General features: G+C 45.0%; 1 protein-coding gene across 2 annotated transcripts in view; it reads left to right on the top strand.

Annotated features, from left to right (window-relative positions):
- The window catches only part of CDH13 (cadherin 13), a 975,207-nt gene that overhangs the window by 355,319 nt on the left and 598,546 nt on the right, over nucleotides 1-21,342 (top strand). Inside the window, exons 1-3 of one of the 2 annotated variants that reach the window (XM_032853868.1) lie at nucleotides 4,571-4,575; nucleotides 4,910-4,912; nucleotides 13,216-13,424. In XM_032853868.1, coding sequence (XP_032709759.1) covers nucleotides 13,374-13,424 — 51 coding nt within the window. In that variant the 5' untranslated portion in view covers nucleotides 4,571-4,575; nucleotides 4,910-4,912; nucleotides 13,216-13,373. Of the gene's footprint in view, nucleotides 1-4,570; nucleotides 4,576-4,909; nucleotides 4,913-13,215; nucleotides 13,425-21,342 lie in introns of those variants that run through there. The other variant, XM_032853867.1, reaches the window with a different exon arrangement.

The raw sequence follows: 21,342 nt of genomic DNA, 5'->3' as shown, positions 1-21,342 counted from the left end.
AACATACCCTTTAGGAAGGACACTCATGGTTGCCTTGGGCAATGTACTTGAGTCCCTAAGTACTACTCTTGTCTTCTGGAAATGTTTCTAGCCCCTGTCTGGAATTCAGGAGGCATAAGGCCATCTCTGCATAGAAGCATTCTTGGTGTCCATAGGGAATAAAGGACAGGATGTTCAAAATGCCTCGGGATGTTTCATACAGAAGATACTCATCCACATGCTGTCCACAGATTTCTTATGAGTTTTATGAAAATCAAACCATTCTGAAGATTATGGATCAAACTACTGTGCTGTTTTTTTCTTCCCCCATGATGTTTTGTTTGATGTGATCTGGGAGTTTGTGACAACTTTGTAGTAGAATAGCAGGGTGTTGGTCTTCAGAATGTTGAGATCTCAAGAGTTCTTTGATAAAAGTTTTAGATAAGGGGCACCTGGGTGGCTGGCTCAGTGGGTTAAAGCTTCTGCCTTCGGCTCAGGTCATGATCCCAGGGTCCTGGGATCAAGCCCCACATCGGTCTCTCTGCTCGGTGGGGAGCCTGCTCTTCAACAAATGGTGCTGGGAAAACTGGACAACAATAGGCAAAAGAATGAAACTGGATCACTTTCTTACACCCTGCACAAAAATAAATTCAAAATAGAATTAAATTCAAAAAGACCATAAAAATCCTAGAAGAGAACACAGATAGTAACTTCTTTAACATGGGCCATGGCAACTTCTTTCTAGACATGTCTCCTGAGGCAAAGGAAAAAAAAAACAGTTGGGATTTAATAAAAATGAAAACTTAGGCATAGCAAAGGAAACAATCAACAAAACTGAAGGCAATCTATGGAATGGGGAAGATATTTGCAAATGACATGTCTGATAAATGGTTAGCATCCAAAATATATAAAGAACTTATAAAACTCAATACCCCCAAACTGAATAATTCAATCAAAAAATGGGCAAAAGAGGGACCCCTTGATGGTGCAGTCAGCTAAGCATCTGACGCCTGGTTTTTGCTCAGATTATGATCTTAGGGTCATGAGATTGAACACCAAATTAAGCACCACACTCAGTGTGGGGTCTGCTTGAGATTCTTTCTCCCTCTCCCTACCCTTCCCACTTGTGCTCTCTCTCTCTCCCTCAAATCTTTAAAAAAAGGATCAGAAGACACAAACATATATTTTTCTAAAGAAGACATATAGATGGCCAACAGACACATGAAAAGATGCTCAACATCACTGATCATCAGGGAAATACAAATCAAAACTACAATTAGCGATCACCTCACACCAGTCAGAGTGGTTGAAATAAAAAACACAAGAAACAAGAGGTTTTGGAGAGGATGTGGAGAAAAAGGAAACATCTCGCACTGTTGGTGGGAAGGTTAACCAGAAGCCACTCTGGAAAACAGTATGGAGACCTCTCAGAAAGTTAAAAATAGAACTGTCCTCTGACCTAGCAATTGCACTTCATCCAAAGAATATGAAAATGCTAATTCAAAGAAATACATGCGCCCCAATGTTTATAGCAATATTATCTACAATAGTCAGGTCATGGTGATAGCCTGATTGCCCATTGACTGACGAATGAATAAAGAAGATGTGGGGGGGGTGTGTGTATGGAATGGAAGGGAATGGAGTATTTCCCAGCCATAAGAAAGAATGAAATCTTGCCATTGCAACGATATGGATAGAACTAGAGTGTTATGCAAACGAAATAAGTCAGTCAGAAAAAGACAAGTATCAATCTCATTCATATGTGGAACTTAAGAAACAAAACAAATGGGCAAAGGGGGAAAAAAGGGAGAGACAGACAGACAAACCAAGAAACAGACTCTTGGTATTAACTATGGAGAACAAACTGAGGGTTACAGGGGAGAAGTGGGTGGGGGGTTGGGGTAAATAGGTGTTGGGGATTAAGGACTACGTTTGCATGAAGAGCACTGGGCATGGTATGGAACTGTTGAATCACTATATTGCACACCTGAAACTAATACTACACGGTATGTTAACTAACTGGAAATTAAATAAAAATTTAAAAAATAAATTCTTAACGGTTACTTCTCCCAGAACCCACCTTCCTCTTCTGGGCTTGAACAATTAGAGACCATTGTTTCCTGAGTACTGCTTCAGATTATAGATTATAAGGTCTTTAGGAGGCGAGAGTATGTCTTCTCTATTAATTATAGCATGGTATACATTTATTTCAATGTTTTTAAACATTCTGTTCTAAACAGCAGCTGATTCAGTACATTCTCTGAAGACTCATTTTGCATAATTTTTGTGTTTGTTGGTTTGTTTCCTCATCTTGGACATTTGAATTTACTTCCAAGTGTTGGGTTACCATTGCTGCACTCTTACCTGCCTTCACCTCCAAGCCCTCCTTATCCCTTCTGGAACATTTCATGGGAGCATAGAAAGAGACTGGTCAGTCATCCTGCGAAGGGTGGTAGGGAAGAGATTGGGTTAAAACTAAGGGCCCTTTAGATCCATGATGCTATCTTGCTAAACTGATGGTGGTCAAGGTTATAATTAGATCTTCAAACTCTCATTGCCAATTAAAAAATATGCCTGTGTAATTTGCATACTTTCACTTTTTGGGTTATGTATTATATTTATATTTGCCTGAAAAGCTATAATTCATCACTTCAAATGTTTCTAATGTGTTGTTGAATTCTTAAATATGATTTTATTATGACTGAAGGCCAAAACATTGATTAAAAGAACACATCTAATTTTATAATAAAATACAGGAAAGTTGTACAGAAATCTCTCCTAGCGATTTTTAGAGAACACATCTCTTCAGTAAAGTGAGAAATATATGCTGCTAATCCCTCTTCTTGGATACTTTCTGATAACGATGTGCATGCTCATTGGTTGACTTTCACTGTTAGAAAGAAGTTGTTATATTGAACTATGTTTTGTTTGCTTGTAATTTCTACCCCATGATGCTTGTTTGGCCTTTTAATACACCAAAGAAATGGAACATGCATCCTTCAACAGGGCATCTCCAGATGATTATGTGGTCTACTATTCTAGACACTGAATATCATGACGGCAGATAACCTACCTTATTCATCTTTATGTTGGCATCTATCCCTTACTGCCTACCATCCCACACATTGTAAGTGAAAAAAAAATTTTAATTTTTATTTTTTAAATAATTTTATTTTTAAAGGGTTATTAAAGCAATATTTTTAAATTTTTAAAGGGTTGCTAGATGAGATTTAGAATAGTAGAATTTCCCAATTGTAAACGATGTCATCCCATACCAGAATCCCTTCCACACCATTCTTGCTACATAGTCATTTGGGTTACACTTCAGAATATCTAGTGACAAGCAAATTTTTTTCATCCAGAAAGAACTGAAGCTTCCAAATGGTAACCTGAATTTCTCCAGGCTTTTCTTGTATCTGAACAATAATGAGTTCATATAAATGCTCATATCTGCACTACACATTCTTGTAGCCCCCACCTGTATAATTGTAAAACCTCAACAGACCCACCTCCCCGGGTCATCATTAGGATTATTTCTGAAAGACCTCCCACAAACTCACAAATTATTCTCCCATGACCCCTCCTTCTAGCCTCTTTGTTGGTACCTGAAAGTCTCTTAAAGGAAGTGTCTTCTCACTACTTTTGTGAGAAGGCTGTTTCCCAAGTCCATCTCTAGGATCCCCAAAGCCATGGATCCCCAAGATGCTGGAAGACCCAAAGCTTCTTTAGTCTTCATTGTACCAGAGCAAAGTCAAGTGCATTCCATTTGGAAACAGGGTCAAGCCACCGTTCCCCATAGCAGTTTGTGAGGAACTAGGCTAACAGTGTTTGAGATTAACCTAAATTGCCTGTGGTTTGTGTATCTTAAAGCTTGTATATACAGCTTATTCTTTCCCTGAACTACAACCCAATGGGACTGGACTAAGAAACCAATATTGAGTTTGTCTTCCTTCTGTTTCTGCATTTCTCTAAGCACTCACGTAGAAGTTGTCCTCCCAATAGACCCCTTCCTTCCTATGTAGATCTGCCCCTGCAGTTGAGAGGTACTTGGGAAATCACAGGTCTGATTGCATCAGACACAATCAGGATCTGAGTCACAACTTAGGCCCAGCCAGGACACATTGCCACATGTCCCCCAGAGAACTCCAACTGTAAGACCAAAAATTTTGAACATTGTAGTGGAGCAAATCTCTCTTCTCATTAACTTACCCTATACACAGAAGTAAGGAGGGAGGCATGTTTGTACATAATTACTAGATAACTCAAAAACTAAAGTCTATGTAAGAGCCATGTGCTAGTACTATGAAATCACAGAGAGGGGATCCCTATAAATCTGAGACTTTGTGATTCTCAAAGCTACTGAATCTGTGATTAATACTTTGCTGATCGGGTGAATTTCAATTGGCTTACTTGAATCTTCATGTGAGTTTGGGCCATTATTCTCACTTTTGTTTGGAGAGTTTCAAATTTGCTTAGCTGTCAAGTTGCAGTTCTGCTATTTATTCATTCAATGAACAGTGTTGGGTGTATATTGTGTCAGGCGCTATGCCATGGAAAGTAATTCCAGTTTGAAACACAAATTCATAGCGATTATAAGTGCCATGGGATTCAAGATGCACAGTCTTCTTTCAGAAAACAGTCTGCCATTTTTAAAGAATCTGTAACAAGCAGAAAATGTAACACCCTGACAGACAAGACTAGCTTCAGAACTAGCAAGTCGGTTTTTAATGGTAGGCAGAGAAAATCCCCTGAAAGCAGATGTGGGCTCTGTCTTGTTCCAAGAGGAAGCCCTTAAGGATTTACATGGCAAAAATAGGTTCCTGCAGAAGATCACTTGACAAGATCATTCATTATGATATCTTTGCCTGACATGATAGAATTGAAACTCTATTTTGTCAAAGTTGGAATTGAAACATAAGATGGTATGAAGACTGTGCGTTCTGCACCTCTCAAATCTACAAATCCTTGGGAGGTGAACTCTACTTCTGAGCTCATCAGTCATGGTTGAGACCACACCCATAACCTTACAGAAGCTCTGCAGATGTCAGTACTGATTCCAGGCAAAACATGGAGTACAGGATACAGTCCGGTGCACTCAGGAATAACAGGGTAGAATGAATGATGCCAGGAGGAGGTGCCTATTGTATCATCCAGGGATCTGGCCCAATGTGGGTAGGACTAAACATATGTTAATGAAAGTTTGGTTGGCTCGGGTACTTGGGAAATGAAGGTTTGGGGAAACCACTGGGAATGCTTTCTGTTTCTCTCAGTTGGGCAAGTCCATAGTGCCCCTGGACAAAGCCTTGTGTGTTCTTTTAAAGGAAGTTGGTACCTCTGGATGCCAGTGGGATACTGAGGGATATGAATAGGAATTAGTCTTGCTCTGTATCCTGGAGAGGGTCCATCTGATGCCTCTGAATTCAGTGCTACTTCTGTTGTCAGAAAGGCATGGCTTTCCGCGTCCCAGCAGGGCCTGGCAAATCAACCAATATGCAGGCCCTTCTTGCTAATGAAACAATTAGATTCTGTTTTACTAAGTAGGCCAGGAGTACTGTGATATCTGGTGTAGCCTAAGGGAGAGTGAGCAATTTACATTCTGCTGCAGAGTCCTTGCCTAGTCTCGGTGGTGTGCTGGAGTCAGCTAGTACTGGATTCCCGAGAGCTGGTTGCTAAGTTTCTAGAAAATCTGTAAGGCTATTAAAGGCACATTGGTAGCTGAAACCAGCTATGTTTAGAATATTTACACCATAGACATTGGCAAATGATATGAATTAAGACTTTTTCCTTTGCTATCATACTGCTGAAACAATGCTACTTTCTTCTGTGTGCAAGTAGAGATTGCTAGAAGTAGTTTATCTGTAGATCCAACCATATCTACCTGTGGGGGAGATGCAGCTCCTGGGAAGACTAATTCAGAGTCCATAGGCCCCCTGATTCATGTGCATGCCCAGCCAAATATACAAGTGGTCTGAACACCAACTCTAAGAGACCTTGTCACTTACGTACAAATTTTTGAATCTCTACAAATGTATGCATGAATGTATGTATGTATGTTTTTAGGACCATTTGCCCATCTCCGATAAGAGTGTATGGATCCTAGACTGACCCCCAAACACCTATCAGAGTAGCCCAAATTCCCTATTTTAGTGCCTACCTATCTACACGAGCAGGGCTGATCTATATTTTGCGGATAAATTTAAATCCAGTTGCATTCTCATATTTCCTGGGATCATAATGCAGCTTAATTTGCTCACTCACACATTTCAAGATGGTAAGAAATCTATGCCTTTGGATTTTCATCCTTAAGAACCACATTCAATAGAAAGAGAGAAAAAAGCCTAAAATCAAGGTCAGGAAGATTAAGCCCCTTAATTCATGTGCCAAATTTCCCATTTCAATTGTGGTTTTGTCTCCCAGCTAAAGTTTGTCTTTTTGTGATATTTGCATTAAGCCCAGAGGACATTTTGAGTGGAAACATGCTGAAAGCATAATTGAAACTCTGAGTGGTGCCATTTGTCTAATTTGCATTTTTCCCCCAGGTGGGGAGTTTTCACTCCCCATTTCTCCTGGGGTGTTCAAAGATTATCTCAAAGAATGATGTTGTGCAATTGATTCCAATAAATCCCCATGTACAGTATATTATGTGTATACACATTTTTTTCTTTCTAGAAGCTATTTTTTTTTAAAGATTATATTTATTTATTTGACAGAGAGATCACAAGTAGACGGAGAGGCAGGCAGAGAGAGAGAGGGAAGCAGGCTCCCTGACGAGCAGAGAGCCCGACGCGGGACTCGATCCCAGGACCCCGAGATCATGACCTGAGCCAAAGGCAGCAGCTTAACCCACTGAGCCACCCAGGCACCCTCTAGAAGCTATTTTAAATGCCGCAGTGGTAAACTATGTATAGAAGTCCTTGGTAGGTTCATAATAGTACAGATCCTTTCTTTTCTCCCTCACATGGAGATTTTGAATACTTATCCACAAACTTAATTGTTTATTAGAATTTTTCCTTCTGGTTATCCTGATAGTGTCATTCCAAGCTATATAGAAACAGACATTAAAAAAAAAAATAGGTAGACATAAACTGTTCACTTTCATCCTTAATGTGTTCTTTGAACTCTGTGTCCCCAAACTTGCCCTGACTTGATCTCTATTAAAAAGTTTGAGAATCACTGATATTTTGGTTGTGTCAACAAAGTTATCAAATGAGACAATGAGGCAGGGATAACGCTACCCATTCTGATCTTTAATGAGGACTTTCAGGGGAGGTTCTTGTCGGTGGGGAAGTAGAATCTGTTTTTCTAGGAGGAAGAAGTCAAGTAAGAGTGTGGTAAAGTAAGAGTGTGGTAAATTGTTTCTCTTTTGATTATGAATTCCTCATACACTTTAGATCTGCCATTCAGATAATGGCCAAAGCTGCTGTCACAGGCGAGGTCAAGGTTATCCTTTTTCTAAGGTGTGCCTCTTTCTCAAACTTGCCAGGCATGACTTTACCTAAATGAGGGATATGCAGAGTGGAATGTAGCCCAGGCCAGCGTTTCGGGAAGGTGGAACTCACATCACTCTGAGGGCTTCAGTGCCTGCAAGGATACACGTGTCTTTATTTGACTCCTTAGATTTAATTCAACTTTATTCGGGGAAAAAAAGAAGGGACATCTGGCCCGGCTGATATACATTATAAATGTTATCTTCAAATAATTTTGTGAGAATAAATAATGTGAGACAAATAAAAGAAAAATATTAAGCGGATAATAGATCAGCGAGGAAAATACGGTGAAAATATGAGGCTGGATACGAAGTGTTTGAAGGAGGGAGTGTATCTGCCCAGACAGACTAGTGTGAACTGCGTGGCCTTCCCCATCTTCAACCTCGCTAAGTCTCAGTTTCTAGAGAGGAAACAAATTATCTACCTCCAATTGGTCATGTGAGGATTCAGTGCAATTATGAGTGTAAAGCTCTCTGTGCAGTGCCGTGCTTTGAGGAAAAACATTACATTAGATTGGTAGGAAGTTATCTGTACAAACAATCCATTTAAAGAACATTTCATGAAACGCTGTTGAGTCTACTATGGGTGGGGCACTGTCATTTTGCTTCTTTGATGTCATTTTTTCCTTCACTACGTCTCATGTGGGACAGGTAGGGCTTTGGCAAGAAGAGGAGGAAAATTTGAAGCTGGGCAAGGTCAGATCAGAATCATCTGCCTCACTCCCTTGGCCCGCACTCCCTTGGTGCCTTGAGTAACCATCTCCATGGTAACCACAGCTGGCCCAGCAGGTCAGAGCATGGGTACCTGACCAGCAAGGATGGAAGGACCCAGGAGGCAGGTGGGAAACTAGCTGGAAGCAGGAAGCTATGTGGGAAAAGGAAAATAATGTAGCTTCCTTAATGCCCACAATTACAGAAGTCATGAAGGTAATAATTCTTATTCGTGGAGGACTATCCCACGTGCTTTATGCATGTAGGTTTATATGATCATGTTGAATGCTCACCATAAGAGTTAAAATACCTATGAAGGGGGTACTATTACTTGTCCCACTTTACAGATGAAGACATTGAGGTTCAAAGAGGGTGGGTGGCCCACCCAAGGTCACAGGGCTGCTACACATGAGCCAGGTTTAGAAAAAAGGCTTAGAAACCTACCATTAAAACTGCCCTTTCTTCGGGCATGGGAAGAGGAGTTCCTGGCAGGCTGGGTCCTCAGCCTCCTCTCTGTGCCAAGGACGGCCAGGAAATGTGGAAACCTGGCATCCGTTGTCTGAGATCCTCGTTCTTGGCCCTTAGCTGCATCAGATCCATCTGGGGAACTTTAAAGAGATACTAGTGCCCAGAAGCCAGCCCAACCCGGTTATATTAGAATCTTGGTTGGTAGTTCAACAGGTATTGCTGTGTTTTAAAATGCTCTCCCGGTGATTCTTAGAGCCTTGAAAAAACCATAGTCTTAAGGATCTACTCCTGAATTGATAAAGGTGCCTAAAACAGAGACCTAATTTTGCAATCCTTAGTTATTTGATAGAGCCTCTGGGAAGAAAGCTAGGCTATACTGGGTGCCTACGATGTGCCAGATCCTGAACGTAGATGTGGTCTCTCAATACACCCTTATCTGGGATCTCTGAGGAGCCCAGAGGGATTAGCGAGTGGCCTTCAGGGGCCAGGGTGGGGCAATTGCCCTATTCCCTCTTACGCCTCAATTCCCAGGAAATGGATGTGCTGAGGGCTTAAACTGTAGCAGTAGACAGGTGGACTGGGGACAGGTTCCTGCTTTCTCTGAGGATATATGAGCAAGTTGGTCAATCTCAGGGACTCAGTCTGTTTTCCTGTAAAATGGAAAATGGTGCTCATAGTGTATGCATTTTCCTCGGGGCTGTATTACCCTCAAGCGGGCGTTATGAAGGAGGGGCAGAAGTTTGCACTTTATGTGTGTGTATAAAGCACAGAGGCACATAAGTACACAGACACAGAGTGTATCTGTACCACTGACATTTCATGGTGGTAGTGGTGCCCGGGTGGCTCAGCTGGTTAAGCATCTGACTTCTGATTTCAGTTCAGGTCTTGATCTCAGGGTCGTGAGACCCAGCCCCAAGCAGGGCTCTGCACTGGTGCCTGCTTGGGATTCTCTCCCTCTCCTTCTGCTTCTACCCCTGCTTATGCTCAATCTCTCTCTTTCTCTCTTGGAAGGAAAAAAAAAATTGCAATTTCTTTAAAAACCAACAAAGCAATTCATGACAGCAGTGGCAATTAGGCAAACAATTTTAAAATCCTGCGGGGTACATCGTGGGAAAAAAAAAGTTGAAAATGCTGCTGTTGGTTAGAATTGAGACAGAATGGAGAGGCTAATGTAGAGTCCTTGGCCCATGGCCTAGCACACAGCTGCCATTCAGTAAATGGTAGATGTTGTTCCTGTTATTTGTCAAAACATTCATTCATTCAACATGCGCACTGATCCCAGCTTTGGGACTCTACACGGCATTACTAAGATTAGGAAGAAAGTTAAGGTATCACCTTTGACTTCACCAATGAGCTAAGTCAAATCTAGGCATGGGAAGCCAAGTGCTCTTATAAATGGATGCATGCAGGGTCTGGGGAACTCAGGGGACAGCAGGGACATTCATTTCCTACCCATCTCCAGTGCCGGGCTCATCCAAGACAAGAGTGAATGAGGGACCTTCTTTCTCAGTCCCTGCCCTTGCTCGCAGCAGCTTCTGCTCCCAGCATTAAAGAGGTACATGTCCCCCAGTCTGCCACCACTAGGGTATCATTTTGCCCCTGGAGAGCAGTTAAGTGTCGTCATCACCAACGGCCTCCTGTATGCAAAAGCGCTCTGTTCATTGCTGGAGATAGAGGGATGGATAGAAAAATAAGATGAAATTTCTGGTCTTGGTTCTTTTTTCAAAAGAAGATTTATTTGTTCATTTATTTGAGAGAGAGAGAGAGAGAGAGAGTGCAAGCACACACAAGCAGGGGGAGGGGCAGAAGTAGAGAGAGAAACAGGCTCCCCACTGAGCAGGGAGCCCATTGTAGGGCGTGGATCCCAGGACCCTAATTAGGATCATGAGCTGAGCCGAAGGCAGACGCTTCACCGGCTGAGCCACCCGGGCTTGGTTCTGATGAGGAAAACAGATACATAAAATGGGGATATTGATATGACATGATATGGAAGATCCTGTATGCAGGAAACTCAGGGACCATGAGGAGGGCGAGCTGCGGAGCTGACTCTTCTAGAAAGGCTGAGAGTTAACAGGGTGAGGAAGGCAGGCAGTAACTTCTGTGCGGAGGGTGCAGTAGGAGCAGAGGGTGGGAAAATGCAGAAGGCAGAGGCTGGCGCAGGGAAGAGTCATGTGTGAGGCACGGAGTGAGGGTAGAGGCCAGAAGGGAGGCCGATGGACAGCTTAGCCATGGAGGACCTTGACCACCGGCATCATTTGCAATGAGGGTCTGTATTTGTATGAAACTCAGGAAGTGGCATGTTGGTTCTATAGTTGTGATGGGAAGGTCCAAAGCTTTCTTCAAGGAGTAAGTCTTGATGTGGCCTTCCAGATCCCACCTTTCCAGCTTCTCTCCATTCTCTGTTCCTCACTTTCTCCCTTGCTCTCGTGCCCATCTCACTGGCTTATTTGCAATCCCGTGAGTGCCACTGGACCTTTGCACATGCTGTGGCTCTTTCTGCCTGGAGTAGGTCCCCTGTTACTTACAAGACTATTGCATTAATTTCTATCTCTCTGACTATACTTCAACCCAGGGACTGTGTCCCTTTACTCAACATTATAAACCCAGCATCTAGGGTTTCTAGTAAATAATTATGGAAGGAATTTGTGGAGGCAGGAAGGAAGAAAGGAAGAAAAGAAAGGGAAAGGAAGAGAAAGGCTGAAGTAGAACCCCACAAATTTGTATGCCTTCCCTCACCCCCAGCCCTCCCCAGCTCAGTCTGTCTTGCATCCCTCCCAGAAGCTAGGGCCAGAACCCGCCAGCATCCTGGCAATCCGGCAGGCCCTGACATGTGAACAATGTGTCCCAGTGGGTGAATGCTAATCGATAGTAATGAAACAACGTATGTGTCTCTCCTTCATAGTTCACCTTCAAAAACTGAAACCGGGCATGCCCAATTCATCCTGGCTACCACGATGGTCAGAGGAAGTGAGTCAATGTCTGAGACACCCAACGGTCCCCTTGTGCATCCGCAGATGCCCCTGAAGCTGAGTGGGCAGCCCGTGAAGGTGGCGAGACCCTGATGCAGAGGAGGCTCAAAAGGGCACCCTGTGGTGTGCATCAGGGCTGGGAAGGAGCCCAGCAGCAGGACAGACTGGGTGCTCGTGCCCTGGTGTTCAGGTTCTGATGAGGCTTCAGGAAGGCTGTGTTTTATATGAGGCTTAGTCTTTACAGAAACATGTTGTTGCAAAAGACAAAGGGACCTGGGCTCAAATCTTGGTTTCATCATGTGGGCCACCTGCCTTGCCCTCTCCGAGCCTCAGTTACCTTACCTATAACCTGGGGTCCAAAAAGTACACCTCATTCGTTGCACAGATTAAATAAGATAATGCACTTAAAATGCCCAACACTTATCCTCGCATGTGGAAAAGATTCAATTCACATTAGCTATTACCATTATCAGCTAATATGGTCATTGTCACCATAAGAATGATCTCCCAGAACAGAAAGATCAGCTTAGTTCATCAGATATTTATATGGCTTTAACAGCGTGCTCAGCCCGGGGTAGACATTGTCACCAAAGACACGCAAGAAAGTTCCTCGTGGCGATATTTTGAGAGCCCCGACCTGGAAATAGCCCTGAATGCCATCAAGAGTGGAATAGATAAATTCATTAGAGCCACATCCCCGAATCCTACCCAGTGGTGAGGGTTAACTGCTGTGAGTCCCAGACACACGGGTGACACTCACGAGCACAACAGTAAGCGGGAGAATCCAGACACGAACGAGCACGCGCTGCGTGATCCCACTTGCAGGAAGCAGAGATCCGGGTGGACAGACCCGTGGTGTTAGAAGTCGGTGTCGCGCAGCCGTCAAGGAGGAGGCTGGGGCTGGTGCAGGAGGGAGTGGGGAGGGCGGGTAGTATTTTGCGTCCGGGCTAGGCCCTGGGTATACGGGCATGCCCGCCTTATGAGAATACATCAAGTTGTTCGTTCTGATGTATGTGCTTTTCCCGCGTCTGGGTCACGCTTCAGTCAAAGGCTTGACTAGACAAGCAAGCCTGTTCAGCAGAGAGCTACGGAAGCAGAAGCGGGGTGAGGAAAGCAAGCAGTACAGTTCTGTGCTTGCCCACAGGAACACCTGCTTTTCCCTTTCCTTCCCAAACACGACCTGACCTAGCCGTTTGACTGTAGGAATTCTGTCCACGTCTCTCCCGCCGCTGCGTTCATCCGGGCTGGGCATCCTTGGTACAAGACCAGACTAACTGGTGTCCTTGGCCTCTCTGCTCACCCAGACTGCCCTCTGGAACCCCGAGCGGCTGTCCGAAAAGATCCCGTTTATCCATGCACCCTCCGTGCCCGCCTGGAACACAGGAGGTGATCAAGGACATATCCAGAATGGAGGAGGCTCCCCAGCACAGGCAAAGCCAGACGGCTGCAAGGGGGTGCCGTGGGATAAGGGGAAGTGTTGTTAGAGCTGCGTGGGGGGTCGGTCACCCACATCTGATAGAGATTTCTCCAGCACCAAGCGGCCCGACCTACTCACACTCTTCCGTTTTTGTTCACCTGTCCTGTTTTGTTTTGTCTCCCCAGTGACCTTCAGTGACTGCGAGGGAAACAGCAAGGTACACTATGAGGTCTCAAGCCCATACTTCAAGGTGAACCATGATGGCAGCTTAGTTGCCCTGAAAAACGTAACTGCGGTGGGCAAGACTCTGTTCATCCACGCCCGGAGCCCCCACGCAGAGGACATGGCAGAACTCGTCATTGTCGGGGGAAAGGACATCCAGGGCTCCTTGCAGGTAACACCGGTGTTTGGGATAAACTGGGTCCACAGGGGAATGCCGGGGTCTGGACGTCTTATGCGGAAAATGGTTCTTTGGTTTCTTATTGGCCAAGACATTTTTGTTGCTGCAAATGACAAAAACCTAACTCAAATAACTATCAGGGCAGGAGTAGTACGTGAAAACATATTGGCTAATGCGGCAAATATCTCAGGATAATTCTGCCTTCTGGCGTGGCTGTGTAACAGTGCCCAGATATGCCGTCTGCCTTGATCCCTGCCCCTGCTGTGGTTCTGCTTTCTTTCTGTTGGCTTCACTCTTAGACAGTCACATCCCTCTCTGCCTTCCAATGTGCAGATCTCAGAAGCTCTACTTCATTTTCCCAGCCTCAGGTCCCCTGGGAGAGCTCCTCTTCCTGACAATGCCAACAAACGCTTGAAATCAAATCTCACTGGCTCCATGCGTCCACCCTCGAACCAGTCACTGTGTCCACTGGGTAGCGATGCTCTAGTTGGCTAAGTCTGAGTCCCTGGTCTTATCCTGAAGCCAGGGTAGAGTCAGCCCCACCTAAGACATACAGTCGGACAGCGGAAGATAGGTAGTTACTCGAAGTAAATTAGCGTGCTGTTGTCTGAGGATGGGGAATGGTGCTTGGAGAGGCCAGGAGCACGGCGGCCCACTGACTTGTGTCGCAAGGCCGCCGTTGCATATGGCACCGCTCCTTTGCCATGCCCTGGTGCTTGTTCCTTTCTAGATGCACACGTATGCTGATCCTTGTACCTGTGCACAGGTTGACACACTTTAAGAATGCCCTTTAGACTTCCCGATTGTGTCATCCAGAGACTTTTGCTACCGTGGACTCACCTACCCATCCTTCATCAAGAGTTTAAGGACTCTGTGGTTTCTTGATGAAAGGAAAGTCACACTACAAAACCCAGACAAAACAATGGCAATAATAATGGTGTGTCCCCAACTGGGTGTGGCTGGGAGCCTTTGCTCCTGCTCCATGGTCTGCTCTTAGCCAATTTTTCAAAGCGTTGATTCTTGCCGCCTTCTCCATCTGCCACGCTCCCCATAACCTTGATTTATCTGCTAATTTTGTTCAGCGGTGGATGGTGGGAGTGGCGCGAACACTGATTCTACAGCCCAGGAGCAGAGATAGAGATGGTCTGTGTGATCTTGAAAGAATCATCAAACTCCTTCATCTGCAGACTGGTGGGGCGAAGCAGTCTGGGACAGCTAATAAGTGGCAGGTGCATTGCCCCATTCTGTCACCATATTCATGGCAGATATGGCTAATTATCCCTGGCTTGACCTGAGTATCGCTCCCAACACAGTGCTTCTGGAAGCTACTATCCATTGATCATTCACAGATATTTTCAGGGATGGAATGTATTCGCCATGCCTGGACCAGACAGACCCCACAATTTCCCTTCATATCTGGGAGTCTAAGAGTTAAGGGTAGATAGCAAGCTAAAAAGTGAATCTACAGAGTGCCACTAATATTTTCAAAGAAAACAGGGTATTGATGAATACATCCAGTGTGGAAACCCACTAGCACCACAAAAGCAAGCTTTTCTCTTTTCTCTTCAGCCATGGTCATTTTCACAGCATCTCTCTAACTTGTGATATAAATGACTTGATAAATATCTAGAGTAACAAAATTGCTGGGATGTGTAGCACAAAGTGCTTCTTAGAAACAAGTAAATAGCACAGAGATTCACGTACGGGGGTTTGCGTGGGGGATGGGATGTGTTCAGACGGACATCGTTCATCATGATTCATGGCTCATCTTTAAATCCAGGACAGACAGTGTCATACTGTCTGTCCTGCTTAAAGCAGAACGGAGGGAATTCTGGACCCTTCCCAGGACAGACTCCACCTTGAGAGGCTCTGAGACATGAGGTTCAATACAGAGACTCGGTCTTGAAGAACTGGCCTCTTGAGTCCCTGAGAGACCCCTCCTGGCGGCCAGGCCCCCTCTGTTAGAGCCCATTGTCCGCAAAGCCTGGCTGCCATTGACAGCTTCTTGCAAAGCCTGGTGGAGGCTGCTGGACCACTCACTTTGTCAGACCCCAGCAGAGAAGGGCCCTCACCTGCTGCCTCTGGTAATTTCATGAGGTTTGAAAATAGGCCTTGTGAAGCTGCCCAGATGTGTCTGTAATAAAAAGTCCCAAAAAATTAAAAAGAAAAAAAAAAGATAGGGAAAAAATAAATAGCTAGCCAGAGAATCCCTCCAAGGAGAACACAGTTCTTAAGAGATATTTGTTTGGTATTTTGGAGGCCCTACTATGTGCAGCCAAGTGACCAGCTGGCACAAGTCAGAGCCATATGGTAGCAATGGAAGAAACCAGTCAGAAAACGGGTGGTCAGGAAAGGTGCTCGATTTGCCAGGTTTGGATGTGTTGAGTTGGTGCCTTCTAGGGATGTCCTGATAGAGATGATAGAAAATATGGGACTAGATCTTAGGGTAAACACTTAGGGGGAGAACAGTATAGTGGTAGGGCTTTGGCTATGGTGTTGAACTCAAGTGGTTTCAAATTTCCACTCCACCACCTATGACTGTGATGTGGGACGAGCCAGCCAACTCCCTAAACCTCAACACCCTTCTCTGTGAGATGGGGGTAAGCACAGTCTGCATCACAGAATCATTCTGTTGGGCACTGCCCAGAACACCAGGTGACTTATCCCGACAATGGTGCCATATTGGAACCTCTCAAGAAAGAATAGGTACTGGGGGTTCAGTGACCTCACTGAGCCCGGGAGACAGAAGGCAGAGAATAAGGGCAGGAGGAGAAAGTGAAAGTGAAGGAAGAAAGAGAAGGTGTGTTCAGCAAGGGCACTGGGGTAACCACAGAGCCGTATCGCAGTGGCTAATTTCACACCACTGTGTTTTGGAAGGAAGGACTCTCGAAGATGAACGGAACCCCAGTAAGGCCCAGCTCTGTGGTAGTCACTAGAGCTCAGATCTTTAATAACACAATGTGTCTCTCTTATTTGTACCTGCTGCCTGGACCCCCTTCCACCTGGAAAGTCTCGACCTGTGAAATCTTGTTGTTACTAGCTTTATTATAGACTCCCAAGCTGCCTCTGCATTTTGAATGGGCTTCCGAGGAGTTAGGACCTGTCTCTATGGGCAGTGTAAGGCCGCTGTAGACGGGAGAGGGCAGAGGACCGCCTTAGTCCCTCGTGATCTGAGAGGGGAGGTGGGATGGGTATGGAAAGGCCAAGGCTTACCATGCTTCCTGGATGGGTTTCTAGCCTGGGGAAGGTCATGATGAGTTCCACTCACGATGCTATGTCCGGACAGATGGTAGTTTGTCCACCCTGAGTCTGCTGTCCCTCCCTGCCAGACAGCGGTGAACAGGAAGACAGCAGAGTACTCGCCTTTATTTGTCTATTTCTACTTTGGACAGAGGCCTCCAAGGGTTGATATGGGCACACTCTGCTTCATTCCTACAGAGGTGTCTCCCCTGCTGTACAGATGGGACTCATCCATCCCAACTTCACGTCTAGCATAAAGATGTTTTTTTAAAGCCATCTTTGCATTTAGTTTTTCTTTCTGACTGAGGAAATTGTAGCTTCGGTGACTGTAGATTATAGCAAGGAATACTGACATCGGTTACAGAACTGGATGAGGCCAAGCTGGGAAGTAAGAACATCAGGGAGAATGGAGAAATTGACTTTGAATTCCAATCTGAGAACTGAAAGAGACTGTGCTCGCCAGGCTCGTCTTGAAATGTGGGCGTCCACTCTCTAAGCAGCTGTAGAATTTCGGTACCCAGGACGGCTGAGTCCTCAAGAACAGAGCAGGAGATGTAAGATGCTAAAGCAGGGAGAGGTGTGGTCCCCTGCGGGCTGCAGGCTTGGAGCCAGCTCTCACACTGGGGCTGCGTTTTAAGTGCAGATCTGATCACTTTACTCCTTGCTTAACTGGGACCTTGCTCATCAGCCCTCCTGGGCCCTGGGATAATATTATGCAGCCTTCACAAATGTCTGGAAAGGCCCGTCACTATCTAGCGTGGCTGGTCTCTGCAGCCTTCCCTCAAGTCTGCTTCCTTTCACCTGTAAGGGGCTTGACCTGCTGAAATGCTTGCCCTCCAAGAGCTTTCCCTGCTCCCTGTGCCAAAGGAGGGTCTCCCTTGGTACCAATGGTTCTGCTCCCTCGTGGCCTTCTCAGTTTGAAAATTATGCATTTATTTCGGATTCCCTGATCCCCAATAAGACTGTATAAGCTCCCCGGAAGCTGGAATGTAGTCTGTTTCCTTCCTATTTCCTTCTTCCCTCCTTTCCTTTCTTCCTTCCTTACTTGGTTCTTTTCTGATGTGTCCAAGGCTCTATCCCTGGTACCCAGGACAGCGCCTGACATATAGCTGGTGTTTATTGAATGTCTTTTGAACAAATGTCCGAATAGAATGTATGACACCTTTCACACTACTCTCTGCATTGAACTCTGGGCCCCTCACTCCAATACCAAACCACCATGGTTTCTTGAACTGGCCAAGCTCGCCCTCCCATTCATGCTGGCTGCCCCTCTGTCTGGATTAGGTTCCCTTGCTGTGTGGCCAGCACCAACGGACATGGCTACTTCCTTTGATATTTCTGGACCCACCAAGATTTCCCTCCCTTAGGGACACCTCTCTGTCTGTTCCCCCCAGATCATTAAGTGTTTTTTTTTTTTTTCCTTCATGTTCCTCATAGAACCCCTCCTGGCTCTCCGATCATACCACTAAATTTTAACTGCCCAGTTGATTTGTGCTGGTGCCCGTCTCTGTTCAGAACTCCTGAACTCAGGGACCATGATGCCTTGGTTCCCAGGCCTATACTTATCCCCTCTGTTCCAGTTCCCTCAGCTGCAAAATGGGTTCATGACATTATCAACTTCCTAGAGATGTCATGAGGATTAAATGAGTAAATATGCACAACACATTTAGAACAGTGCCCAGCACAAAGTACGTGCCATGACCATGCCGGTCATTCTTCATCGCTGTATCGTCAAGCCAGATGATAATAAATGCTCGGCAAATGAGCCTGGCAAATCGAGACCACCCAGCCCTCCCTCACCTGCCCATCAGGACCAAATTCTATTTGGTCTACACACTGGAGGGCATGTAGACTCCCACGTGAATTTACATCATTACCATTTCACTCTCAGGTGTCCACTGGGTGTGAAATGCTGACTTGACTTCCAGGACTCTTCATTTCTACAGGTCCACTTAATAAACACCAAGAGACTGGGCAGCGTTTAGAAGTTAATTATGCACAACTCACGCCTGTTCACTAGAAGTCCGTACGTGGTGTTCTCAGTAAAGGGAAACTGGTCTCTGAATGAAGTTGCTTCATTAAATGTAAAAAAAAAAAAAAAAATTATCCCCCCCCTTTTTTGCCATATAAAACATTCCCCCCAAAGTGAAACGGATAGAGAAAGTCATGAGAGACATGAAGAAGGTGAAGGTATAGGACTTGTTTATCTTGGTGGCTCACCGTCACTAGGAACTCTTCATTTAAAAGACATAATTTTAACTCCTAATCCAGTGTCAAGAATTAGGATGGAATTCGTTCCCAAAAGATAAAAGGAGCCATCAGAAGAAGGAACAACTTGGGAGGAAATAGTTGTTTTGTTTTGAATGTTTAAGATAAAAATATAAAACATGCCACTGACGGCCCAGGTGCCGAGGCTGTACAGTGCTCATTCTGTACCTCAGCCCCGCTGGGGATCAGGGCTGTGGCTCCACTGCGCGCCGTCTCGGGTCCACGCGCTGCGCACCTCGCAGGTCTGAGGGTCTGGGGGCTCCAAAGCAGCGGCTGGGATCCTACTGTCCCCGCACATGTGCGTGCTCTGTGACATTCAGCTGAGCTGTGCTTGATATGAAAGCAGACCCAGAATGACAGATTAGATTATATCCCAAATTGGGATCTAATCACACATTTAATACTTGCCCATCATGTGACTCTGAAAAGTCACCTAAACCCTTTGAGGTGGTTTTCTCATCTGTGAAGCAGGCGCTATATGGATACCCAGCCTTGTTTAGATGCCAGCATGGGGTGCACGAAAGATTTTTTTTAAAGATTTATTTATTTGACAGACAGAGATCACAAGTAGGCAGAGAGGCAGGCAGAGGCGGGGGGGAAGCAGGCTCCCTGCTGAGCAGAGAGCCCGGTGTGGGGCTCGATCCCAGGACCTTGGGATCATGACCTGAGCCAATGGCAGAGGCTTTAACCCACTAAGCCACCCAGGAGCCCCCACAAGAGATTTTTTGAATATCATGCCTAGCCTGGTGCTACCAGAGGGTCTCAGTCACAGGCTGTTGACTCTTAACGGAACTATTCAGGCAGTTGCTGTAACCCCTGTACATTTCTCGCCCATCTTTCCTGATCTCACATGCTCTAGACTAAAATATTTTTGCACATGTGTTACTGAGATAAACTCCAGTTTTATCAACTCGGAGCCACCCATTTCAGTCCCCGTTTGCTTGGGGCCTTACACCATCCAACCTCCCGGGCCCCTATCATGCCCCGCAGAGGGAACTTGACTTGGTTTGTTTAAACCATCCCTGAGAAATCGAGCCACCAGCTTATGGAAATTGCCTTGTTGCAAGATCTTATCACATTGACTGGGAGTGGCTTGGAGTCTGTCAAGCAGGTCCACGGTATCGATCTCGCTCCCATGAAATGTGTTTTACGACCATTACAGTGGAGAACCAATCTCGCCATTTGCAGTGGCCATTATGGCCCCTGGTAAAGCTGTGGGTAGGCTCTGATTTAACACGTGTGGTAACTTCAGAACCCCGCGTAGGATCACTCCGCATGGCAAAAGCCTCCCCATTACTATTAGGAGAATGTGTCCATTAGACTGTTGCCCAAATTAGGGAAAATATGTAGCGTGAAAATTATGGTACAGATCCAAGAATAAGGTATTAGGCTGGTACATTTTGACACATGCCTAAATTGTTCTGTTTATGATTCTTAGCTCCAGGATACTATTCAAATACAGATAAAAAGACATCCTTTGATTCATTAATTTAAGTATATAACAGATTGCTTTGTGGGTCAGAACTAAGAAAACTGTATACTGAAGATTAATTTTTTTTTTAAAGATTTTATTTATTTATTTGTCAGGGACAGAGGGAGAGAGAGTGAGCGAGCACAGGCAGACAGAGAGGCAGGCAGAGGCAGAGGGAGAAGCAGGTTCCCTGCCGAGCAAGGAGCCCGATGTGGGACTCGATCCCAGGACACTGGGATCATGACCTGAGCCGAAGGCAGCCGCTTAACCAACTGAGCCACTCAGGCGTCCCTGAAGATTAATTTTAATTAAAATGCTTGGGGAAAAGTAACTGATCCCATGGAAAGTCTACCTTACTAAACAGTTTCCTTTTGGCTTGTGAAAACTCAAGATTTCATGGTAGTGCCGCAGTACGGCCCAACAGGAAAACCATGTGAGCCACATATGTAATTTTAAGTTTCCTTATAGTAACACATACATACACACACCCAATATACACATGGGGAGTTAAACTTCATAAACATAGATTCTGTGTGTCTGTGTGTGTGTGCCAGAGAGACAGAGAGTTTAACCCAACATATATATAAAACCCAAAATATATAATATATCATTTCTTTAAGATGTTACCATGTCAACAAGTAAGCAATGTGAACATTATTTATGCAATTTTTATATTTTCCTATTTATACTAAACCTTTGGAATTCCGTGTATGTTTTCCACTTACAGCACATCTTAATGTAGATTAACGTAGATTTTTAAGTGCTTACTCGCCACAGGTGGAAAATGTCTTCCAGTGAGACAGGGTTTCTTCCCCACAGACATTTATGTATTTTGAAAGAGGGATGGAAAGAATCACTTGCTGAGTGCCTACCACCTTTAGGGCACGGTCTTAGACGCCCCAAGCACGCGTCTGTTTCTCTGACCCTCATAGC

This window comes from Lontra canadensis, unplaced genomic scaffold (assembly GCF_010015895.1).
Source record: "Lontra canadensis isolate GAN:19392208 unplaced genomic scaffold, GSC_riverotter_1.0 scaffold8, whole genome shotgun sequence".
Classification (NCBI taxonomy): domain Eukaryota; kingdom Metazoa; phylum Chordata; class Mammalia; order Carnivora; family Mustelidae; genus Lontra; species Lontra canadensis.
This window is presented reverse-complemented; position numbering and strand designations above follow the sequence as displayed.